The 24,556-nt window shown below is 34.9% G+C and overlaps 1 protein-coding gene across 4 annotated transcripts in view; it reads right to left on the bottom strand.

Annotated features, from left to right (window-relative positions):
- LRRK2 (leucine rich repeat kinase 2) overlaps window positions 1-24,556 on the bottom strand; it is a 78,711-nt gene that overhangs the window by 18,929 nt on the left and 35,226 nt on the right. For all 4 annotated transcript variants that reach the window (XM_072401637.1, XM_072401633.1, XM_072401634.1 and 1 more), the window contains 20 exons: window positions 24,333-24,448; window positions 23,515-23,578; window positions 22,782-22,999; window positions 20,507-20,757; window positions 19,637-19,785; window positions 18,237-18,330; window positions 17,374-17,566; window positions 17,116-17,297; window positions 16,302-16,531; window positions 13,332-13,459; window positions 11,224-11,442; window positions 9,991-10,192; window positions 8,465-8,553; window positions 8,166-8,353; window positions 6,157-6,311; window positions 4,997-5,143; window positions 3,129-3,320; window positions 1,135-1,281; window positions 885-985; window positions 73-263 (listed from right to left, as the gene is read on the bottom strand). In XM_072401637.1, the coding sequence (XP_072257738.1) occupies window positions 73-263; window positions 885-985; window positions 1,135-1,281; window positions 3,129-3,320; window positions 4,997-5,143; window positions 6,157-6,311; window positions 8,166-8,353; window positions 8,465-8,553; window positions 9,991-10,192; window positions 11,224-11,442; window positions 13,332-13,459; window positions 16,302-16,531; window positions 17,116-17,297; window positions 17,374-17,566; window positions 18,237-18,330; window positions 19,637-19,785; window positions 20,507-20,757; window positions 22,782-22,999; window positions 23,515-23,578; window positions 24,333-24,448 (3,256 nt within the window). The remainder of the gene's footprint in view (window positions 1-72; window positions 264-884; window positions 986-1,134; window positions 1,282-3,128; window positions 3,321-4,996; window positions 5,144-6,156; window positions 6,312-8,165; window positions 8,354-8,464; window positions 8,554-9,990; window positions 10,193-11,223; window positions 11,443-13,331; window positions 13,460-16,301; window positions 16,532-17,115; window positions 17,298-17,373; window positions 17,567-18,236; window positions 18,331-19,636; window positions 19,786-20,506; window positions 20,758-22,781; window positions 23,000-23,514; window positions 23,579-24,332; window positions 24,449-24,556) is intronic.

The following is a 24,556-nucleotide window of genomic DNA, read 5'->3' as shown; positions in this document are numbered from 1 at the left end:
AATTTCTGGGGAGAACACTGGAATATAATAACCATATAACATAGGCATCAAACACAAAATATAGTATTTTACCTCAGACCATCAGCAACATGAATAGCTATCCTGTGCTGAAGAGTTCTGGTCAGGCAACCACTGTCCTGTTGTAGCAAGCGGTCAAGAGAACCCTTGGGAGCCAGTTCCATCACCAACATTCTAGGCCGAACACCAGCTGCCAGCAAACACACTAAGCTTGGATGATGGAGTTGACTAAGTACAGTCAGTTCCTGTAGAACAATGAACAAGTGAAAGCTAATAAAAAGAGCTTTTACTTTACATGGTATGGGCAATTTGTAGAATGCCTGTGGAATGTTTATTACTTTCATCAGCTACTGAATATTAACTGTAGAATAAAAATAATTTTAGGTATTAAAAAAAGAAACTGTTTAATATAAAACTAGGCACAGCATATTGAACTTTATTATTTTTGCACTAAAAATACAAAAATGATCAGATACCTTACTAGCCAATGGATAGGATTTATCCTATTTCAATGTGAAATAAAATACATCAGCATCAGCAGCATACATTTGCAAATATCCATTTAAGGTGCATGCTGCACATGCCAACTCTGTGCTGTGCAGTTCTACTTTACCCTCATAAAACACTAGCAAAGGAACAAATATTAACATTAGATACACAGAGTTGGCCAACTTAGTGGCCACCCCATTGTTCCCAGTGGTGCATATAAAAAACCACATGTAAAACACAACTGAAGATTATCATATACATGCAAAAGGTACAACAGGTGGTGAAAATGCTAGCTGACTGATGGGCTTAAAGGTTGCATTTAGAAAATGCACACACAAAGTTTAAAAAAAATGCCCAGACTAACAATATAAAAATACCTGTCTCAGGAGTCTTGGTGATGTGTGCTTGTTAAAAATTTTAACAGCTACATCTTTGCCTTTATATATAGCTCTATACACAGATCCAAACCCGCCATCACCTGTAACAGATAGTTTAATAAGATGTTGGCCATTGTGATCAATAAAGAGAGCAACAGAATAGAGCAAAAACACAAGGTCAAAGTAGTCTTATTAAAAAACAAAAATAACACTAAAACAAAAACTAATATAAAACATAAAGGACACTAACCTAGTAAAAACTCAGCAGACTGCTCAAATTGTAACTCTTCGCAGTTTAGCATAATATTTCTGGGCAAATCAGCCAAAACAAGATCAGGTGCAATCTGAGAAATAGGAATTGTAGACCTTGGATCTTCAGGATTCACTAGCAAGTCTCCTGTTAAATCAATAAAAATACTGTACTTGATAACAATTTATTTGTATATTTATTAGGATATATATATATTTTACCCAATAAGGCTTAGTCTACACGGACTGTTTCCCCAGCGTTTAACCTGAGGCATTTAAAGCCCATGTTTGAAGTCCCTATGCATTCCAATGGGCTAATCTACACCAGGACGTTTCCTTCAGGCACGTTTTTTACAGGTTATCTCAATGACAGGATGATTTCCAGGGTTGCAATGAGTACAGCCCTGGAAATCCTCCTGACAGTGAGGGATCGCAGGGCACTAGGGGTTAAATGAGGACAAGCCTCTCCATTCACCTCTAGTGCTCTGTGATTGGCTGAGGATTTACATTTCTCAGCCATTCAGCACTAGACATGAATGGGGAGACTTGTGCCCATTCATCTCTAGTGCTCTGTGATTAGCTGAGAAATAGGAAGCCCTGATGACAGCTCAAATATCATCAGGATTTCCCTTTCCTCAGCCAATCAGGGAGCAGAGCAGTCAGCGGAGCTTTACTATGCTGACAGTTCCGCTCTCCTGATCACTCCCGCAGCCCTAGAGGAGCTGTGACATATTCTGTATCTGTAATACATGTCACAGCTCCTCTAGGGCTGCGGGAGTAATCAGGGGAGCAGAGCTGTCAGCATAGCAGAGCTCCGGTGACAGAGAAAACAGAGAAAAAAGGAAACCCATTCATCTCTAGTGCTCCCTGATTGGCTGAGGAAAGGGATATCCTGATGATGCTTGAGCTGTCATCAGGGTTTCCTATTTCTCAGCCAATCACAGAGCACTAGAGATGAATGGGTTTCCTTTTTTCTCTGTTCCAACTGGCCATTTGAAGGAATCATTAGATGACATTAGCACCTAGCATCTAATGTAAGCTTATTAGTTTGATTGAATACCATATTGTACTTTATTGTAAATTGTTATGTATACAATAATTATTAGTACATACAGCTTGTTCAAAGATTCTAAGTATTATTTGTTATTTATAGAGCTCCTCTTCCTGAGGAAGCGGACATAGACTCCGCGAAACAGGTTGAAGTTGTTGGAATACCTCATTTGGAAATGTTTTCCACTGGCAGATCTACTGAGTGTTTCTCTTTCTCAGCAAGTGTTTGTTTTTTATTCTGTATTGTATGATTTTATAATGTTAATAAATTTTAATGCATTTTTTATATTTTATTGGTATCTGTATAAAACTGACCTTAAAAGTCTCCACAAAATCTAGCTTCCCTTGGGACACAGCACTGTATCTTCTATTTTACGATATTTTGGGATGTGGTCAGGGTAGATTTAAGTTCTGAAGGGTACTCATGCTATGTAAAACACTTGAGTACATTTATATCCTTGTACATTATGCAAAAATGCAATGTACAAGATTTTAAAATTAATTTGGTGTTTAAGCTTTAGGTTCAGTGACAAAGAAAAACAAAAGACTGCACACCAGGAATCTGTGTCAATTTCAGAACTTTATTGGTCCCATGTGAACCAAGTCAGAGTGTGAGCTTAACAAAGATTTGTGGTGTGTGGGCTGTCATTTTTTTTTTTTTTTTTTTTGTGTCTTGATGTGGGGAGTTGACAGGACCTGTAATGAAGCCTGTGCCCATTGCTTGCTAAAAGACTGCCTACAGCGCACTTTGTGTTCAGTTTTTGATCCCCACCTGCAACAAAACTACATGTTGTCCCTATGTTTGTACAGCAGTTGAATTGTCACTGCAGCTAGCGTATCCTATAAAAATGTTTAAATACTGAAAATATAAAGAGAAGAACTATTACTGCCCTCAAGACATTTAAAAAAAAAAAATAACATTCCAGTAACACATTAACGGCTTGCCTTCCTCAGCTTTTGTTTGAAGATCAGACAGTAGAATTTTTTTGTGCTCCTGGCCATCATCAAAGCTATATAACACCCATTTTTTCAGCAAAGTTTCTCCTTCTCCTGAAATATCTGTCTCCAGCAAACCTGGAAACCATTCCTCCATAAGTGAATCAATATGATCCACAACCTGTCCAAGCAAAATGCAACCTGAAAATACAAAATAAGATACAGATTGCTGTTTAAATAACACATAGGCTTTTGTTACAGGTGTAAATAATACATTTCATAAGACCATGATAATTGAACAATCATGGTAAAATAACAGGTACACCTTGTGGAATTTTTTGACAATTTGAAAATGAAAACATTATATCTTCATTCAAACAGTCACTACATACAAAAGATATATTTGAAAATATGACACACACATTTTGCATATGATTGAGTAGCTGAAGTTAGTGGAGTGTTACCTTATTCACTAAGCTAAGTGAAATATCAATTGTATGAGATTAGCACCATTTTTTTCTTTCAATGACTAAAAATACCCTTTCAATGACTGACAACCTGAAGGCTCCTCGGATTTGTGACACACATATCCCAGCTGCAGTGGTAAAAACAGAAAGAGTGTGGGGTCTTTGCCTTTTTTTTTCATTATAGCATTTAATGAAAAAAAAAAACTACATTTTTACATTAAGTCTTTACATCTGCTTTAGTAGAGTATGCAGATGCTATTTCTGGTTTTGCTTTGTGATTACCATGTGTTGTGTCATTATTACATGAGCAAGAAAACTGTTGATGATGTTTGACAAGGGATTTGGGACTGTCAAATTATTTCAAATTAACAATGTTAATGCAAAAAAAAACAATCTACACGCTGCATAGGTTTCAAAGAACTACTAAACTGACCAAGACTGGATGCCCAGCAAAAGCCCAAAAGCCTACCACTGGATGCTAAAGGGAGGCTCTAAGAACCCTAAAAATTAAACAGTAATATCCTTAGGTAACTCAGTGTGTATGAATAAATTTAAATTGTATAATACGTGTGCCAGGAAAAGCGAAAAGGTTTGCTGTCCAAGAACAGCACTGGAGCTACATTTTTGTATTGTTAATATCAACGTTATTAATAACAATCTCTCAAAAAATTGCTAGATCAAAAATTGTTGTGGGGGTGGAGGGATTTGAAACAGGCAGTTCATGTAAGGAAACAAAGAATTTCAGAGTGTGGTAAGCAGTTTATTTTTGCAGAATAAACTATTTTAAAAAAGCAAACTTCACTTGTTTTTATTCAAGTTTATCACACCAACTGTTTGAATACAGATTCAATGTAAACTGGATGTCAACTGGTAAAATATGTTGAAAAAGTAAACTGTTTTTAATGAGTGTATGTGCTACTTTAAAACTGAGGAAGACACTTATAGTCAATCTACTGGGCCTGATTTATAAATGCTCTCCAAGACTGGACATGATAGACTATTGTGGTTAAATTTGGGTGATACAGCAAACCTGGAATTGATTTCCTAAAAATGATTTGCTATTAGTTGGCAAATGTTTTTATTTTGTACCAGATCCATTATAGTGTTGCTGGATTACCATTGTTCTCCTATGATAGTCTATCTTCTCCTGTCTTGGAGAATCTTATTAAATCAGTCCCATAGTCCTCAGATTTTGAATGAGTCTAGTGACTGTGACTAACCACTGCTGCTACCACTGCTCCTAGCTATTTCATGACCTGGCTAAGTAGGGGCCTTTAAAGTCTTAGCTCAATCTGTGTGCATACCGAAAAAATACAAAACCTTTTCTTTAATCCAAATATTTCTACCTAAATATATTTATTCCTCCAATATGCGATTAAATACCATGTATATATGAGATTCATGGTTTACCTTTCCTACCAGATGGAACAGTGATTTTTAGTACACTGTTAGGACTGCTGTGTAGACTGGCAGACTCAACCAGGCAGTAAGCTTCTGGTGACCAATTCAGATAGATACCCTGTCTCCAATACATTCTGTTGGGACGCTGTGCTCGTTCTGTAGTTACAAAAATCAAAATACATTTTTTGTTAATATATCACTGTGGCATGCTAAACTTGTAAAAAATATTGATGTTTTGCAAAAACAATTATACAGCACATTTACAGGTAATAATAGTCAATAAGTCCTATTAAGGACTGGAATTTGGTTTAGTAGTACACATTCCATCACTTACTGCCCACCTCAAAAATATTCATTAGTGCAGAGATAGATGGTAGTGTGAGCCAAATTGCAACACCATATTTATGTTATCCACTTACATTTTTTTCATAATAAATATAATTTCTATCCATTTTCTTTATTTATAAGCCTGGTATAGGCAGCAGTTTTTGACTCCAGACCCATTTATACCCATCTATTAATGACGCAGTTAAATTCATGTGAAATGCAAGCAAACTCTTTGAGAATGTATGTGCTAAGTATGAAGAAATGAAAATACGACCACTGACTAAATTGGCACATGATGCATCATGCATTTATGATCTACATACATCTTTGAAAATATTTAAGCTACAATATTAGCATTACAGTCTGACAATTAAAATTTTTAGATGTAAATCAGCAAAAGTTGCACCTGCCCCATTTTTCTCCACATTACAGGTTCCCTTTAATTAAGTAATTTTCATTTAAGGAAAAATCTATGCCCAATGGATGTTCGTAAGCACAATAAGCATAAGAAAGAGAGCAGGGTGAATTACAACAATGTATATAACTTAAGCTTACTCTTTAAGATAACTTTAATCTTACCTATGGATCATGAAAATACTAGCCATGACCAAAAGATATTTTTGGGGGGTTTTAACATTCTTTATTTATTTAAAAAAAAGGGAAATACAATTACCAGCAAAACGTATAAACACAGAAAACTATTTCAAAGAAGCAAAATAATGTGCCATACCTGCAGTATTCACTTAGAACCACCAGTTTATTACACAAAATCTGATAATTACAAAAATAGTCAACTATCATAAACCAAAATAACGTTTGAGATACAAAAAGAAATGACTAACCTCTGCCACACAGCATATATGGAGACACTTCCAGAAGCCTAGTAATAAGCCTAGACCAGAAGCCCATGGGAAAGTAAGACATTTCATAAAGTCTTATGATGATTTCTGAATTTTCACAATGAGGCAGTTCTATCACAGGCCGGTGATCTGATAAACTAAAGTTTGAATAAACTAAATAAATAAAATATATTTTAAACATTTGTGAAAGTCATGGAAACTATATACTCTATGCATGTTATCACCTATCTGTTCATTATGTTTTAAACACAATGTATCTATTAACCCCCCTAGCGTTCTAATTCTGTCAGTTTTTTTATGCAAAAAGTGATCCTAATTTTTTTTTGCATACAAATTTTTGTTTATATTGTGGGCCTGTAAATCTTAGGATTAACTCCCAGGTATGATAATTATATTTATTTATTATATTATAATCCTAAATTATAATATAATGCATAATTATAAATAATCATTTTTAAAAATATTGAAATAATAGACAATAATGTAATTTAAAATAAAATAAAAATGTACTCTTATTTTTTTTCATGTTGTATAGTGTTTTTTTACTGTAAAAACCATTTAAAAGCAGAATACATTGTAATCTGCTTTTAAATTTCCCGCCTGGTCACACCCCCCCGAATACATCACCACTCGCATCACCCAGAAGATGTGACATCCTCCTGGGTGATGCGAGTGGGGATGTCCCGCCCACCTCACCCCAACGCTGCTGCTGCTCTTCATCTCCAGGGAGATGCAAAGCACAATACAGACCTTCTGCATTGTGCATCGCATCTTCCAGGAGCTGGCATCACCCCTAGAATTTACTATTGCTGCTCGCATCTGCAGTTAGATGTGAAGCACAATGCAGAAGTCCTGCATTGTGCTTCGCATCTCACTGCTGATGCGAGCAGCGGCGTGGCCGGGACCCGGGTGGTATTTAAAAGCAGATTATTCAATAATCTGCTTTTAAATTGCCTGCCCGGCCACGCCCCCCGACTGACCGGCGCCCCGACATAACTGTGGGACCATCAGATCGCCCCTGGAGCACGGGGCAAAGGTAAGGGGGGCTTCTAAAGTTACCCTTAATGTGACTCGGGATTACCGCTTTTTGCAAGACAAAATAAGTCACACTGAGTCACACTCGGGATTACCGCTAGGGGGGTTAATTTACACCAAGCAAAACACTCTTCATGTTTGGGAATCTACATTTACTCTTCTACTGAATTTATGAAGGGAGTCATAGTTGTTACACAGACTGGACTTCAACCATCCAACTTTGTTTATGTCTATTTCATACACAGAAATTTAATTAGTAGGTTGCAAAAGAAAGATAATGTTGTTTATGCCTTTTTGCACCTCCTTTTCTTCATGTGTTTTTTAATACTTATTCCCTGTGCCATTCCATTTCATTACACATAATTTATGGCCTTATTTGTTTTGATTTCTTTGCATGTGTGGGTTACCAAAATCTGCTGTAATTTTCACGTCAACAGCCTCATAAGAAATATATTTACTGGGAAAAACATTGACATATTCAATACTTATTTACCCAGCTATATGTATGAGATGATAAAAAAAATCCCACTGGTTGTAATTACAACACATTTCCCAACATACTGGAAGAAATGTGCAAACGGTGAATCTGAGTCAACCCTTGGTTTAATTGATCAATAGCAGATCAAGTTAATAGGGTGGAAACATGCCTTATGTATAGTCACTTTACTCTATTACCATTGTCTACTTATTTATGCTAATGTGGTATAATTGTACTTAATACAATCAGTGTCTGATCTATGGACTGCAAAACTTTTTTTTAGTTTAACTATCATTTAAACCCCTTTGATCAGAATAGGGACAAAACACAAGAGGCCCATCACATGTATTAGAAATGGTTTTCACTGCTCTGATATTTACAGATAATTTACAATACCTATAACAATAACATTGAAAGATTTAACATGAGGAGTTACAGTCATGGTTTAGAATGTAGAATAGTAGTTTTGATAAAATACCTGCTTGGAATGAGAAGCTGGTCTTCACCAAGGGGTAAAGCAATCTGAAACTTTTCCAACAGCTTAAAGTACTGGGACATGTAAATTTTAGGAAACTTTCTTTTCTTGGAAAGAAACTTCTCCACATCTACACAATTTATAATCCCTTTAGGATATTTCTGACATCCTTCACTTTTGACTGTCAAAATCTGAAAATATGCAAAAGAAATGAGTTCATATAAAATGCACAATAAATGATAAACTGATCAGTAAATGATTAGTGAAAGCATGCTACTGTAATAGGAAAAGAAAAGTACCACCTGTGCCATGATTTTACAAAGCCACTGAGGATCCACAAAATAAAGGTCTTGAAGCTGAAGAGCAGGGTCCTCGAAATGCAACAACACCCCTATGCAAATATAAATGCCAAAATCATACACGATTCATACTTTATTTTAACATTCATTAGAAGCAATAATTACGACTCATCTATTGGAAATGCCAGTCTGTGAGCTATCCATACCCAATAAGTGTCTAATGATCAAAAAACTAACGGCAGCTAGGTGCCTTATTTTCAAGAATTGGAAATTTGAGTCCCCTCACAAATGGACATTGCTACCTAATCATAATAAGGAGGTACAAGTTATGGAGCAGCTCGATGCCAGGTTATGTGACCGACTTGACAAGTGTGACTCAATGAAAGGCTTATATTTCGGCTCACTCAGAAACGCCAGACCTAAGACGACCCTTGGGCACAGCCATCTCTGCCTAAATCGTGATGGCATGGGGGGTCCCTGCCCTGTTGGACTACAGACCCGACCCACCCTCCCCTTTTTCCCTTAGTTTTCTTACCTTCTTTCCATTACTCTCTCTCTCCTCCTTATATTTGTTTTTCTAATGTTATTACTCAATCAAAAGTCAATACAGCAGGACTTGCAGATTTGAATATATAATTTTCATTGGTAAGTGTTCAGTAGACAGTGTATATACCTGGCAGCAAAGAGGACCTCTTCTCACCTCGATCAAGTTACTTTTCACGGTTCTATGACATTGTTGTCAGTTGTCAAATTTTGGGACAGTGTATTCAGCTAGTACTATGTGTAAACCCAGTGTAATAAAAAAATAGTTTTAATATAATAGTCAAAATTGTCAATGGACTTACTGCTGTCACTTATAACAGTAATGTTGTATGTTTCTTTTGATTGTTTTTCTTTTCCTTGTTATTGTATTTGTAATTCATTTTTGTGTAAAAGTAAAAAAAAACCCATTTGAAAAAAAAAATTTGGCACAAATCTAAAAATATCAACAGAAACATGTTGACATAAATAGCAATAGTAATCAACTCAGAGCAATTTTGTATTTTACACTTACTTGTTACTGTTATTAATGTGGTATTTTTGAACCAAAAGTTTGATGAATTACAGAAATGCACATGTATGTATAAGTATGTGTGTGTGTGTGTATATTTTTATATATATATATATATATATATATATATATATATATACACACAAATACATATACACACACACATAAACAAACATACATAGATTTAGTTTACAAACCATGCAAATTGTTTGTAAACTAAATCAAATTTCTGAAATCAAATACCAAGTGGATAAATAATCATTTGCAGCTCTAAAAGCTAGCGGATATAAATGTTCAAAATGTGTATCTTTTAAAAATGTAGAAAGAGAAATAATTTTTAGATCAGAAAGTACATAGACAAGTATACTAGAAAGGCCTATGGTATATTGAAATTCTATTACCATCAGGCTGTGTTTACTGCCTAAATGTTCAATTTCTATAGTCTGTAGAGAAAACTATTAGATTAAAAGTACATTACCAGACTCATTTAGAAAATGAACTGCATGTGGAAGTTCATTTTCATCCAAATGTAACTGGTTTTCCTCCACAATTTCCAACATCCTCTTTTGGTTGACTACAGGGAATTCAGCAGGGGCATTCCTTCGTTCAATAAGAATTCTTTTCTCAAGCTCAAGATAACTGTCTGGAATAAGCTGTCCTAGAACTGCCTGGTCTCTGATCTGCACAAAAATAATAAAAGAATAAATCGAAAAACTACTGCTAATAAAATTGATCAGGTACGGAGTATTATAAATTATCATAATGCTGAAATGTTTTTTTTTTTAACTTTACAAAACCAATATATATGAATAAGCAGAAGTATGACCACAAAATAGCCAAACCTGACTTCTCAATTACTTCAGCAGTTAAACCGACATATTAAAATTTCAATGATTCTTTCTATGAACCAAACTAGAAAAAGCATTTCTGGTACAATAATAAGCCCATTAGAAGAGGATGAACTGATTTCACCTATGATACAGGTAGTCTAAACAATGCATAATCTATGGGTCATCAAAACAATAGGAATATCACATTACCATTTTATGATCGGCTAATATGAGGTCCTAAAACACCTACAATGAGGCTTTGAAGATGTTTGAAGTGACTCTGACTTTGGGGGTTAACAATACTACAAGAACCTCAAATTAAAAAGAAGAAGCATTAAATGCATCAATTCATTAGCACTTTAACTAAAAATTCACTCTGTAGCAGGGCTCCTGATAATCTTCCTATTTGAAGTTTTGGAATGAAAGAAAATGTGTCTCCCAGGTAACCACTGTGGTTCCTTCTGCCTATTTGTAGTTCTCCATCAGGTCAAAGAAGTGACTTGGGGGTGATTGGGAGGAACCACAGAGATTACCATGTGATATGCTCCCCCCAAATCCCAGAAGTGTGGGATAGATCTGCTTCTGGAAACTCTGCTACATAATGAAATGTCAGCAAACAGACTGACAGACAGGTATGTGCGCTGCTACCTTATTCACAGCATACTAATATTGTGACTTTAAACCCCTGGCAGGGTCAGTATCACAGTATAATAAGTCTAGGATATTTAAAAATCTGAATAAAATAAGCCTGCAAATAAAATAAAATCCTCACACTACTTGTATTTTACTTTATACAATTATCGCTTTAATTTACTGGATTTGAACGCATAACTGCATTAATTTGTGTTTTATATCTGACAAATTTTTGGAGACATTATTACTTTGAAATTCAAACATTCTTTGATGATGGACTTTCTAAGCTTCACCAAAGCATCAGACTCTTCAGTGGCATCCACAAAGTGATAATCCTGAACGCATGGAAGTTCGCGTTGGTTACATAGTTCCATTTTTATTTTGTTTATGCAGGCTTTTCGCTGTTTTTCATCTGAGACATCCAGGTGTGTCCCCACAAGAATAACAGGAGAGGATGAAGCACGAGCCTGCAGGCAATTACAAAGAATGTTTAATAAAATGTCAAAATCACTCATACATGCTTAAACAAGACAGATCAAAACATTATTAGTGGAAGAAAAATTGTGTATAAGTTTAACTAGCAAAATTCAGCAAAAGTGGTGACCACAGACTGCAAAAGGTACCCAATTATGAACATCATTAAAATATAACACTGATCATGAAAAATGAGGAGCTTGTATTTATTAGGCCTTATCCAAATTCCTAAATGATATCCACTGCCTCCACTGGTTATATATGCTTGTTTTAGAAAATGCAGATTTTCCAGCTTTTTAGAATGTCCTCCTATAAACAGAACCATTTTTTGCTTTGCAACTGAGCCAAAAGTATTTTGAATGCAATGCTCCCAGGGGAAGAGTGCAAGGTTGCTAAAAAGCTACACAAAATTAACTTCCTAGAAATTCAGAAACACTAATTAAAGCCCCTAGTTAAAAAGACTAAATACAAAGTCTCCTATTAACCCTCTGTATTATCACCTGTTCACGTTCCATTGCAAGGTGCCGGCCCGACATCTGTGTCTATTTGGTGATGTCCGTCCGACAGTGGCGACCCATTGGCGATGCTCGTCATCTGCGTCCCCTGGCCTTGCATCCCGGGGTATGAACGTTGGAGACGCAAAGCCAGGGAATGCTGATGGGTTGCGTGCAGGGGGGAGGGACCAGCAGGAAATTTAAAATTAGAATTTATTTGTATTTATTAGGACTTAAATGTCAAATGTACCGATTTGACATTTAAAAATACAAAATAATCTTACCGCCAGGGAGGTTAAAGTGGAACTTTAGGTATACATTAAGCCACACAGGGAATACAAAAAAATTAGGGGCATGTGAATGTCTTTGTGCACAGAATTGCATTGAGATGTTTTAACGTTTAAAAAAATATTAATTTGGCCAGAAATTTAGAAAACTAAATGTTTTACTAATCACTGCATTACAATTTTAGGTGCTTATATGCAAATGTTTAGTTTGTCTAATACAGTTTTTCTTGCTAGAAAGGTTTTGCAAAAGATTGTTATTAGGGCAAATTATTGGAGGCCTTGGAATACCTTTATTTTTCTGCAGTAAGGCATTTTGGGACTCTGGGGCAGTCAAGTAATACGTTGTTCCAAGTATACAGTAAATTATGTCTCTATATTTCATAAAATGTCTGTGTAGTAATAACGTTCAAATGTTTAAGTGAATAATTGAATGATTCCTCATGGCACTTGTCCAGAATATTAGCTGAAATGAACCTTCAATTTCTCTACAAGTAAGATCCTCGACATACTGCAAAAAGGATCTCCATGGTAATGCAGAGCATCTCCATGTTAATCTTTTGCTTTTCTATCTTTATTTTTCTTTCTCTATTAACATACTTTCAAAACATTATACCATGAGCAAAGGTATTTGCATTTTTCATATCACAGTAAACTTTCAACAGACACTGACCCATAAAATTTGTATAATATACTGCTGTATGTACCTGTATATTTCTACGACATGTTTTTTCCTATGGTAGTTTGTTCCACAGTTTTGTGTTGCTTTTTACCTTTTGACACACAAAGTTTTTATTATTCCTCCATTTCAAAATCATCACTTGTATACATTAATTTTGAAAATGGGGTTCATAGCAGTTTTTACTATATTCAAAAATGTGATTCACCCTAGGTGGTTGGTTTAATCATGAAGGTTTCCATGACTAAACACCTCCAAGGTAACAAAGCTTACTGAGAACAAAAAAAAAATTGGCAGTAGTGAAACTTTCTTTTTTTATTTAATTTTTTTCCACAATGGACAAAAAGATCCTTCTGCTTGCTGTAGCCAAATAAACATAGTGCTTTTTACTTACTAATTTTACATTAATATATAACAAGACTTACCTTTATGTTAAAAAGCCATGGTTTTATAGCATCAACTTCTGATGCTCCTTTACTGAGATCATAAACCACAATATATAAAGCACGTGGAGTCATAAAATGTGGGTGAGTACTGTAAAACTCTTCTTGACCTGTAACAAACGCAAACAGAGAAACATTAAAGTATATCATATATATATATATATATATATATATATATATATATATATATATATAAACATAATAAAACCATTAAAAAGCAAAAAGAAAAAAAAAACAGTACCAAAATGTTGCAGAACATTTTTTAACATGCTTAGTTTGCATGGTGAAATTTTTTATAAGGGGCACATTGTTTCTAAATTAACACTACTACTGAAATACAGCACCCTAAGTTTTATTAGGTAGAACCACAAACCTAATTAGATTCTTTCGGAGATAGTACATCGAAATGTGCTACAGGAAATGAATTTGGTTGAAATAATAAGAAAAATTGCATTTATAATTGAATCATTCATAATGATAATGATAAATGTAAAGTCTAATGATGCTACTTTAAACCCCTCTTAATCATATTTTTGCACTGTATATAATATATCTAAATAACATATACTACATAGCAACATTTGGTACATACTGTAGTGAAGTTCAATATCAACATAATAAAATCTAAATAAACACATATAGCAAATTCCAGCATTTGGAAAGCGAATAAAGCCTAATTAAACCCGAACTTAAGCAAGGCAAATTCTAATAGTATTCAGGTTGATAAGTAAAGACCAAAGCAAAGTGGTGGCCAAAATACCTGTTTTTTGGGCCAAATGTGATTGTACACTGCACTACAGCTCATTTCCTCCCTTCTCTAAATTCAGTTTAAGGGAAGTTCAACCAGATGTGACCATGTGACACCCAAAGTAAGAACAACAATAGATGCTAGTTTACATTTACCAGCATCATGTAATTTACAGAAAGCAGGTGGTGATCAATTGTTAAGTACTACAAAAGTTAATATTACAATGTATCAGACCAAGTCTGCCCATGCTAATATTAATAACATATTAAACAACAAAAGAACCAAATAGGGTGTTGACAAGACGGAGTCCTGTTCAGTCTGACAATATACTTCAGTGTTCTCCCCAGAAAATATTTCAGCCGGTTGGTATTTGGTTGGTAAAAAGTATTTGGTAAAAGTATTTGGCCAGTGCTGTGTGATGTGACCCAACTTCCTAGAGTTCTAGTTTTAGTTTTTAGGTTTTTAAGTTTTAGGAGTGTAATCCCTTGTAGTAGTGTGAAAAATGTGGTGTAACAAGTAAGGCTTGGGTCACATTAGCAGCAGAAAACTGTTTACTGTTCCCTAAGTAACCACTGGCAACTCCGGGCACCTGGGATTGATAACAGGCGGTAAATGCCGGGCTTTTTCAGGCCTAGCAGTATTTTTAGGCAGCAGTGGTTCCTGGCATGAAGAAGGGGTAAATGCAGCAAATACAATCTTACTGCCAGTGTGAATTCAGCCTAACCTTAGAAGTGCTCCTGAGGCTATAATAAGATAAAGTGAACATTTGTGAAAACATTTTTTTTTCACTTGATCTGTTCACAAAACGAGCCCAGCAAGTCCCACGCTGGCTTATCTCTCCTCTGTTTTCTGATGCTCTCTTTTACGTCCAGCGCTGCCTTGCACTGCACATGTATGAGATTGATTATAGGAAAGCCTCTGAAGATTCATGCGCAGAATGAGCAGCCCACAGCCTCTAGGGGATATCTGACACAAATATCTCAGGAAGCAAACATTTTTTTTTTCCTTATATAAAAAGGGAAATTTTCTTACTCTTTACTCCTACTATATAATGTTAAAAAGGTTCTTTAATAGTAATACCAGATGGGGACAGGACAGCCACTGCCTCCCTCTCATCACTGGCCATATTCTATTAGAAAACAATCTCATATGCTGCAGCCTTACCACTCACTGTAATGACTTAAATTCTCAGGGTACAAAGGAGACCCATAGCTACTAGTAACCAATTTCTTTAAACAACTTTCAAAAAATAGGGGTCACAAGTTTAAAACTTGTGAAAATTGAACATTGGGGTTTCTGTTTCAAAAGAGTACGTCTAAGAGCCCAAATCTGAAAATGCAAATTGTAGACCCCCAGGACCAATTATATAAGTAAGAAACACTGGGGTGGGGCCCCTTATTTATACATATCTTTCACGAAACTTTATTTGTCATACTATGCTACCCTGTCTGCTTCTCTACCTTGAACCTTAATTTCTCTAGAATGAAGAGGTGCAGGGAAACAAAAATAAAGATGAAAGTAGGGAACACTTGTGGCAAACACACCCAAACCTTCATCACCATGGTATAATTACACCCCATTTCGAACCCCATTTCGTTTAAGTGGGCAGAGTTTATGTTCTAATCATGCTAATGATGCTAAAGTGATCATGATATACATTTAGGGGCCCCACCCCAATGCCCCTTGCTATATAAGTGGCCCTGGTGGTCCCCAATTTGCATTTGCAATTTAGGACATCTAGGTGTACTTTCTTTTGAACAGCAATCCCAATGTTGTATTTACAGAAGTTTTTGAGATCCGTTCAGAGAATTAGAATCGCGGATAAGTGGTGGGCGGGGGATGCGTGGCAGCTGGGCGGAGCAACTGGCTAAAATCTTCTGGGGAGAACTAGGTACGTATATAATTTTTGGATCTTCTTTGATTGGTAACAGGACCTAAGCTTGGCTGACCAAACACATGTACAGAACTTTAGTTCTTAGATTGTAAACAAAACTACCACAACAGTTTGCAAAACCAAAAACAAGGCCACATAATGGCTCCATCAAAGTATAGTTCTGCACCCAAAACCTGCAAGATCTCATAACCTGTTGCCAATTGTTGCCCATGGTGGCCAGTTGATGCTGCATGCACAATGACAGTAAAATATCATGGTCAGAAACTTATATAAAAAAATTATATGTATTAATTATGTATATGACTGAAACCTGCAAAGTCCCAGACATTCAGTGTGATTTCCTTTTTTACTTTCCCTCTGATGAGAATTGGCCAGTCCTTTACATCTATTCCAATAGTGGATTTTTCTGATCCTTTCGATGGGCGTTTGTCTTTCATTAGTTGCTGCACTAGAGTTGTTTTGCCACGTCCTGTGTTTCCCATGATCAACAGTTTCATACGATTGTAAGGTACTGCTTTCTTTAGGCGCTGCTGAAGAAATCTTAAAGAGAGTGTAAAAATACAATGCATAATAAATGTTTGTCTAGCAGTAAGACACAGGAACACAGCTCTGCATTTTAAAAAGAGGTTGATTGGCCACCTATACCATAAGATAATAAGGGGTAATTATATATCATAAAATAATATATAAATTAACAAGTAATCAGTCAGTGACTGCCTTATTTACTGAAAGAGACTGTAATCGTTTAACTTAAGGTACACAAAAGCTGTAATCGTATCTGTTTTATCAGTCTTTTAGTAACAGTAGACTTTGCAGCTTACAATTATTTTCTTGCTGCTATGCGGAAGAAAAATAGTGACACTTATTTATAAAAACATAATGGGTATCCCAGATCTAACTTGGTCCAGGATTGAAAACATTTGCTAACAAATAGCAAATTACTTTGAGGAAATCCATTCCAGCTTTGCTTGATCACCGGCTTCACTGATGAAAGTATATCCTCTCCAGCTCTGGGGAGCTTTAATAAATCACTCCCAAAATGTCCACTTTAAGGCTTCTAAAAAAATACTGAATATCTGATATATTTCTATAAAAATGAAATCTGAACATGGGAAAAAACATACCTAATTAGGTCTTTGGCCTTGCAGCCTATACGTTTTAAGTCAAAGTCTAGATTTAGGCCGTCTAGAGGAAGATCCCAAACTTTAGTAAGCTTTCCCATTTCATCTGGAAATGACCTTAAGTCTGGATTGTGGCTTATGTCAAAGCATGTGATGTTTATAAGAAATCCAACATCAGGGGGGATCTGGAAGAGAATGATATATAATAAACAAAGAGAGCCTAAATAATTAAACAAGACATCCATTCATGACACAGTTTACCTCTTTAATTTTATTGTGAGACAGCTGCAGTTTCTCCAGCCTTGACCATCTGCCTGGATCCTTGTGCAAGTCCAGATTCAAGATGGAAATCTGATTGTAGTTCAAGATGACTTCCCGTAAATTTAATGAAGACCATTCTAATGGGCCTGGTAGAGTCTCAATATAATTGTTACTCAAATCCACTGTTCGTAAGCTTCAATTAAAATTTTTAAAAACATGTTAATTGGCATTTATAACATGCAAAGGATGTATATCACAACAAATCTAACCAAGTTTTAACAGTAAAAAAAAAAAAAAAAACACAAAATTTCAACATTTCAGAAAGATTAGGAAGGCTCATTAAGAAGGTGCACCAAAGTCAGGCCACCTTGTGCTTGGGGTTCTGTGTTCTTGTCACAATACCTTTTTCATAAAAAAGCCGCATAACACACAGCTCTTACTAGAGAACAGCATGACAAATGTTTTTTCTGTACAAAAACATTTCCTTGTGATCATAGCATTCTCCAAAACAGAAAAATGCAGATACTGTAACCTTATCATGAAAAAATAAGGCAGATGATTCTGCATACACTTTTTTGAATACCTTGGTATAATTCAGGGCTGCCCAACCCCGGTTTTCAAGGGCCAGAAACTTCAAACTTTTTTCATATTTTTCAAAGCTTTTTGGTTTTTAAAGCATTAAATTATGATTCTTTTGATATGGAAATCCTGGCCTGTATGTAGCCCTTCGAGACTAGAGTTGTACTGCCCTGCCTTTAATTTTAGAGCATATTGGCATTTAAATTTTTTACATTTAAAAACGTATTACTTGATACAAAAAATGTTATTTGGCTTATTGTTCAATTTTAAAAATGTGAACTTACTGTGAAAGGTGAAGAATTTCTTTGGGTACAACTGTAAAATTATTGTGAGATAATCTTAATGTAGCTAATTTTGAAGGCATACAGGGCAATATTCCTGAAAAAAACATACAAGGTATGAGTAAAAATTAGGTTATGAGAGTACACAAAACATCACTTCATACACAAATGCAGCAAAGCATTTGATACAGTTTCACATAATGATCTCAAAAAGATGTAACAGGTCAAAGGTTCATTCAAAGCACAGGGACATGTCAAACTCTTGAAACGTTGAAAACTGTAAAATCTTAGAAAATACTTTACAGTTACAAATTTCCAGCATGGGTAGTGTTGTCAGGGATTTTAAATATGTTTAAAAAAAATTCATGTACATCCATATTTAGATGGACAGATGCAGTGGACCACTTGGTCTTTTCCTGCCATCACTCTTCTGCTTTTCTAGAGCATGGGAAAAACAAATAGTACAAAAAATCTGATTCCTGAACACTGGTCTCTTATAAGTTGTTTTTGTTGTAATGTAGAAAAAACAAGCTTCTCGATCCCCCCTTATTCTTGTATACGGCCCATTTGATGCAGAAAGGAGACCATTTTTAACACATAAATGGGGACTAGCTTAGAAAGCTATAAAATGGCCAACAAGAGTTACAGAACACATGCTAAATTTAAGATTAAATCAAATTAAATCTTGAAAATCCATCCAATATCAAACTGTAATAAATAAAATTTAAATCAAAAGAGAGGTTCATAACAAAGAATTTTCTGCTGCACACGAAAAAGTCTCTTAAACTTTTCTGGAAATGGAGTGTGCATATACATTTTAAAAGCCTAATATGAGAATATATGCGCATATATATTTAATGAGGATCTTCAGGCAGATAAACACTAATGAATGCTAGTTTTACTACCGAAAAAGACTTTATTTCAGCCTTCTGTAAATTCATGTAAAGCAGCAGAGACAGAGGGAGGGGCAGTTCCTGGGGACAGCTGAGTTGCAGCAGAGCAGTTAGGTCACCATGCTAGATCTGCTGTATGGTGGGACTATGAAAATCTGAAAAATGGATAGACAGAAATTCTGCCTTTGGAAAAAATCGAAAATTTGACTGGGGGGGCCCTCCTCTCCACTCATTTCATTAGTTGTACTCATCATATACAAAGGTATATCATGTGCCCTTATTTATTGTACATTGCTGTGTAATATGTTAGTGCTTTATATATATGGATTACACTAATAATATTGTGTTTAACTGTTTCTGTGGCATTCAGCATGTAACCTCCAATTAATGCATCAATAATGAGGCTGTAAAAGAACTACACCCTTTGAAGGGCTAATGTAGGGCCTACCTTCACTTCGGTAATTTCTAAGCACTAAAAAATTACAAATAACAAAAAATAATCATCATTACCTAGTTGGTTTGTCATAGCAGAAAACACTTCTAGCTTTGTACAGTTAGAGAGAAAATCAGAAGAAAGTGTAGATATCATGTTTTTACTCAAATTCAAAGTCTGTAGCTCAGGTAAGCTCACTGCTGTACAGATTTCGGAAATACAGTTTCTGTTTAAAAAAAAAAAAAAAAAAGATATATCACTTAAAAAATAAAAATAAATAGAAAAAAAAGTAATACATTGCTCCAGAAAAAAAAAAAACAAAGCCAAAGATGAAGGTCTGCTATGGGCACACATTTTCAGGACACTAATATCAACTTTAAAATGGTTATAGCAGACAAAATTACATGTTTGTGATCCATGATTTAAAGTTTTTAAAAATGTATTTTTCATTTTATCTGTAGATACAGTGATTTTCTAAAATAATGTAAAACAATTGAATGCAAAAATAATACCTGGAGAAAGAAAAGTTTTTTTCCTGCTTGTGTGATTAGCTCACTGACTTATTTAAAAGTCTGCACTTAGCTAAATTTTAGGCACCCCATGTAATACAAATATATGGGTTTTGTAGAGATATATCCTAAGGATTAACACTTTCTTTGCCAGAATATTCCAAGTGCATCAGGTGGTTATATTGAACTAGATCTCCTGTCCAGAACAGTTTGCAAAGGACATGGCAAGAAACAGCTATTTTTTTAAGACAGAAAAAAAAAATTGGAATCTGCAATAATGTTTGATGAACCCTAACAATGGACTTTACCCAGAAGGGATTGTTATTTGTGTTTTTGTTTTTCAACAAAAGTGAAGATAAACTAAGTTTGGTGTTGGTGGTTAACCTGTACAGTAGTACAGTTTTCCAATTCAAAAATTAAACTACTTTAAACTCTTACCCTTCAAGAAATAACTCTTCAAGTCTTTGAGTAACATTTCCAATACAATCAGGAAAACTTTGCAGCTGGTTGTATGAAAGGTTAAGATGCTTTAATGTCAGACAAATAGCACTTGTGTTCAAATCAAGGGAAGGTCCAATTTCATTTCTTGATATGTCAATAAATACAATACTGGTCATCTCCAAAATACAAGTAGGGAAGGATTTGAAGCCATTACCACGCAAGTCCAAGTAGGTCAAAGACTTTAAAGCCTAGGTTTAAACATTTTTCAAAATTTACTTATAATGATTATTACATCTAAAACAAAAACATTGCAAAAATGTTATCACAACATGAAAAAACAAAATGACTTTACTCAAGGATTATTCCTCAGTTCATAATGTGCAAGTGATTTAGGATTTAAACAAAAAAGTAACTACAATATTCGAAACTGCCACATAATATAATTAATTTTACCTAGTTAGGAAGACTGCAATCGTTTTTGGCCTAATGTGCTTAAAATAGGTACAAACCTTTTAAATATTATTTAAAAAATGCTACCAGACAGGCTTATCATTAAAAAAAAAAAAAATACTCCCCTGACTGACTGCAGTCTTTTTTTGGGTGTCGAATTTTTACCCTACTTGATTGGCCATGCCAAAATAAGGAAACACATGGTCAGGGGAGTTCATTCATTCTTGCCAGCCCAATGTGATACCAGGATATCCAACATACATAGCTTAAAGTGCTTAAAGAAAAATATTACAAACAGTATGTTTTTTTGCAAAAGGAACGTAGTCTGTCCTTTCTGTAATAAAAATACTGCCTGCTCACAACTTTTTGTTGTGGAACAATAGTTTTCACCTTAAAGGTGAACCAAATGTTGTACAAGTTCAAGGAACAACTGAGATAGTCAGTGTACATTCTGTGCTATTTACAAAAAAATTTACTGCAGAGTCAAAACTCTGTGATTGTTCTTTAAGCTGCATTTACATGGGGCATCTGCAAAACAACTAGATGGCGGCAACTCTGCCATTCTAACCCTTGCATTTGTGAGCAGAAATAGCATCTCATTCATTCAGTAGATAAGTGCTTGCAGCTTGAGGTAGCAAGGGTTAAAGGGGCAAAGCTGCCATCAGCTAGCCTTTCTACAGATGCTTCATTTAAAAGCAGCCTTCATCTGGAAGCCATATAAATAGCTGGAATGAGCAGTGAGGCAGCAAATACCTAAGGTGTTGGAAATGGATTACATGTGAGCCGTGAGTTTATTACATTTTCTCTGTAAAAGTTTGCCTAATCTTTGGGGTCAGAAAATAAATCAACAAGCCTGTGGTCACTGTGCAAACATACATACAACACATACAATACATACAACATTTCAAGAGCTGGAAGTATGAATTACAATAGATGAAGCAATAGTACAAAGCATTTCATGTAGGAAGACTTGGCAGAACTCAGGAACAGCCTGTTAATCGCCTCATTTTAATTACTAATGGATGGGTAAAGATAACAGGCAAGTCATTTTAGACCTAGACTACAAGCAACCTTACTATTGATAGTAAGAAAAAGACTTGGTTTCTCAAATTTGAATCCACTTAAGTATTCGAATGCATAAAAAAAAATAAAAAACTTTTATGACCAGCCTGAAATTTTTTGCCTCCGTCATATAACTATTACTAACAAAGACTGGGTTATCAATCTCAAATCCTATCAGATAAGATTATTTCACAATGAGACCTTAAAGACCCAATTCAGTCTTTAGGTTCTTGCAGCACTATTTAATAATTTAAAGGGTATTGCACTCTCATTTGGATAAAATACTGAATGCATACCAAGAGTCATTGAAGTGTGTATGCACCATCTATAATGCTGTAGACTGACACCAGAACATTAGAGCACACAACCAATAGTGGCTGAGCATTAGGAATGGTAGAAGTGCATTAGGAGCTCCAAATTCAGGACATTCTAATGTATAGGTAATGACTAGGTGTTCTAATGTATAGGTAATGTTAGAAGTTCTCCAACTTACAAAATAAACTTGCATTAGAGCAAGAGGTTTTAAGCTGTACCTGAGATATAAAATTAGCAACGATACTGCAACAATGTTAGCTGTTGACAATTTACAACACTTAGGATACAGGTAGTCCCCGGGTTACATATGAGATAGGGACTGTAGGTTCTTAAGCAGAATTTGTATGTAAGTCGCAACAGGTACAATATTTCAAAACAAAATATGTGTACAAAATATGTTTTTGGTAATTAGAATAATTATAACTTGTTTTGTACATTTTTTTACCTCACAAAGAGACTTTGGTAAGGACATTAAATTGTTCTGCTGAAGCTCAATTTTCTCAAGACGTTCCAAGTGATTTGCAAGAAGAGACTTTTTGTTTATTAATTCTATGTTCTTTAGGTCATTTGCAGACAGATCTAGAGATCGAATGTACTCTTTTTCTGTCAGCGAAGAGGAGCTATCAGTTCGCTTCATGTGCATAGGAAACCTCAGCGCTAAACCTGTAAGAAAGTGAACCCAGCAGACTAATGTAAAAACAAATACATCTATTTAAAATAACAATAAGTCACAACATCACTAAATCCTTAAAAAGAACAGCCTCCTTGAAAGTAAGGTCCTTACCAGTGCTAATATTAATTCATCTTTTACCAATAATAATAAATCAAAATTCTGGATTCTTGCTTATGTCAGTTAAATGAATGCAATTAACTAATGAAAAAATATTTAAACAAATATGCAAGAAAGCAACACACTAAAATACACAACTTGTGCACACAGAGTGCACTCAAATAACATGGTCTATGCAGTAGAATATATTCATTTGAGCACAAATTTTCCATAACACAAAAGTTTTTTCTATAGCCCAAGATAACTCCCATTCATTACACCATCAACCTTCATTTTTTTATCACTATATGCAATTTGGAGTCACAGAGGTATAATCATATACGTATGTTTATTACATACGTACATGCATGGATGTAAAATTGTATATATAATATGCACAACCACCTACTTGGATAATCAAGGCTAACACAATCTTTTCTGCGACGTATAACAGATTCATCTCCACAGGCTCCCTGTAAAAGATAACATGACATTTTTTGAGCTAAAAACAACACCATGGTGATAGTGTTTCAATCAATAATACCTTGAGCTATAAATATTTCTAGGTGCCATAAATCCGGGTCTTGCAATATTTCTGTAAAACAAAATATTTACTATGCATGTGTTTAACTGTTCAATTTGCTGAGTCAGTGTCTAGAACACAGCAGAACTCAGAATTAGAACAATAGGATAGACAAGAATCTCACCACACAACTTCAGATTTTTAAAAAAACCTCTTCATGGGAACTTTCACATGAAAAACATGGGCTTGAAACCTGCCCCATTCCATACAACATAGCAAGTCACTTCAAAACTAAATTGATTTGTTATGTCACAGAAACATTGATGGTAAATCTGTTCAGTCAGTTATTAGGTTTTATTCAAAATTTTTATCAACTTGTTAAATTACAGAAGTAACCAAGGATCATAGATACATAGTCATCTTTTGACTATGGATCAGCTGCAAAAATGTAACTACGATAATCCAAGGCTGCCCTGCTAAAAGCTTACAATGTACAGAAAGAAAACTATTAAAAAAGGTATAAAACACTGCCTTAAAAAAAAAAAAACTATTCAGATTTAACAATACTGTGTTGTCATATAGCACTGTAATAATGCATACATTACCTGGAATACAAAGCTTTTTTTCAGTGTACTATAAACATAGTTTATTGTATTTTAAATAAAAAATAGGGCGGGTAAACCAAAAAATATAAAATAGCATACCAATGAGTTAGTCTGTCTTTGCCCTGATGTTATGTGATTAAGCTTTGAGTTTTCCTTGTGAATGTCAAGACTAACAAATGAGTGGGACTTTTTCACTGGAAACATTCCATCGCTACCTATAAAAGAAACCAAACAGTAAAAAATAAGAACTAATCACTTCCTAGAACAAAATGATTCTACAAAGTGTTGGCAAAACATATAATCCCAAACAATTTAAGTATCGT

Source organism: Pyxicephalus adspersus, chromosome 2 (genome assembly GCF_032062135.1).
Source record: "Pyxicephalus adspersus chromosome 2, UCB_Pads_2.0, whole genome shotgun sequence".
In the NCBI taxonomy this organism is placed as follows: Eukaryota; Metazoa; Chordata; class Amphibia; order Anura; family Pyxicephalidae; genus Pyxicephalus; species Pyxicephalus adspersus.
This window is presented reverse-complemented; position numbering and strand designations above follow the sequence as displayed.